This window comes from Asparagus officinalis, chromosome 4 (assembly GCF_001876935.1).
Source record: "Asparagus officinalis chromosome 4, Aspof.V1, whole genome shotgun sequence".
Taxonomy (NCBI): Eukaryota; Viridiplantae; Streptophyta; class Magnoliopsida; order Asparagales; family Asparagaceae; genus Asparagus; species Asparagus officinalis.
The window spans coordinates 17,165,888-17,167,597 of NC_033797.1; the positions used below are offsets into that span (position 1 = coordinate 17,165,888).

General features: G+C 35.7%; 1 protein-coding gene across 1 annotated transcript; it reads left to right on the forward strand.

The window, feature by feature from the left end:
- LOC109839759 lies at positions 98–816 on the forward strand. The gene is made up of 2 exons (XM_020408264.1): positions 98–492; positions 580–816. Exons 1-2 carry the CDS (start codon positions 173–175, stop codon positions 758–760), a joined length of 501 nt encoding a protein of 166 aa, XP_020263853.1. The 5' UTR covers positions 98–172; the 3' UTR covers positions 761–816.

A 1,710-nucleotide genomic window follows, 5' to 3' on the forward strand; every position in this document is an offset into this window, starting at 1 on the left:
TTAGTTCTAGTCTGCACAGTGTTAGTTCTATTCTGTAGAACGTTAGTTCTATTCTGTAGCGTGTTAGTTTTATTCTACACAGTGTTAGTTCTATTCTGTAGCGTGTTAGTTCTAATTAATACGGTGTTAGTTAGCCTTCGCAGCTCATGTTTGTTTTAATTTCAACTCAAACATGATGTGTTTGCAGCACTCACTCTATGGCTTGGAGGTGAACAATTACGAGCTTTATTTGAACTTCATTGACAAATATACCGCATTCCGCATAGAGCATCTCTTGATCCCTTTGGTCAGGGACGACCATTGGCATCTTGTAGAAGTTGACCTTAAAGATAAAGTCGTCAAGCATTACAGCTCCGCTGGGCACGAAGCTTGGATGGAGCCTGTTAATAAAATCATAAAATTCTTTGATGCCCATCATGCTGATTTTATTGAAGATAATGTGCGCCAAATATTTAGATATCAAGCCATCAAATGCGAGCAACAAAGAGGACGGTTAGTTCCGATGTCTATATTGTTCAAATTTGTGTTATAGTATTCGAACGGACCGAAAATGTCTAATGAACTCACTCTATGTTGCAGCTTTGACTGTGGTGTGTTCGTCTACCTCTTTGTAAAATCCATAATTGAAGGACGATCAACATTGCTGGTTAATCCTCCGAACGATATCCCTGAAGCTATGCGAGCAAGACTTGCCGCACAATTATTACTGGCTGGTTTTGAACAAAGACATAAAGAAGAAACAGTGTACAGTGATGAATGATATGTTCATACAAATACAATAATGTATGTATATTTAAGTAATTGAAAATGATTGTTATCAGATGTATTGTTCTATCTATCAAAATAAACCTCAGCCCAATTAACTTGAATATTTCCCATAATAGCATATATAGCTTTTGCTAATTCTAGGGAAATGAAATGAAAACTTCCAGTTTTTGGAAATAAGTTATAGGCTAGGATACGAGCAATGAACCTAGGAAATGGACGAAGTTTGTTTGAATTGTTCAAAGGTTTTCCATGTCCTGGAAGAAATATGTGATTGGATAGCAAGTCTGAATCATTCATCCTAACAGAGCTAAGAGAAACTCCTTGATAAGGAATGTTGAATATTTTACCAATTGTTTTAGTAGTTAATTCAATCTCCATTCCTTTAACAAGGGTTTTAATTTTTTCAGAACCACCAATTGTACCCACACGTTCTATATTGGTATAGAACAGTTGCACAAGAAATGGGTATGATGGTTTCTTATTTTCAGCAGAAAATAACTCAAGCAAGCCCACATTTTCAAAATAAGAACTAAAGTTCCATGGGATGAAATCATCGAACTTCACAAATCGTCCTGTAAGAATTTCTAAAGTTGAAAGTCTGTTAAATTCTTCCAATAATTCAGGACTTCTTAAATAAACAATGATTTCATCATTGAGAGAACTGTGAGTTTGCTTAGCTTTCTTAGATCTAAACATGATGAACTAGATAAATAACAAGAGAATGAAAGATCAAGTTTAGAAGTATACCCCAAACAGTAGAAACCCTAGAATAGCCGACTATAGCCTGGATTAGTCGACTAATGAGCCTGATAGCTTGACAAGATTGAAAGACAAATAAAGAAATTGATGAGGAAATTTTAGAAACAAGAAAAGCCCTAACCTGGAATCGGTGAAACTGAAGAGAAGAAGATGGGGAAGATGGGTTTTCGGTTTTGGGTAGAG

Bases quoted from the DNA above. Each gene is read 5' to 3' on its own strand.
- LOC109839759 (XM_020408264.1), top strand. From the start codon at position 173: ATGATGTGTTTGCAGCACTCACTCTATGGCTTGGAGGTGAACAATTAC. The intron at 493-579 runs GTTAGTTCCGAT...TCTATGTTGCAG, and splicing joins TGCGAGCAACAAAGAGGACG to CTTTGACTGTGGTGTGTTCG.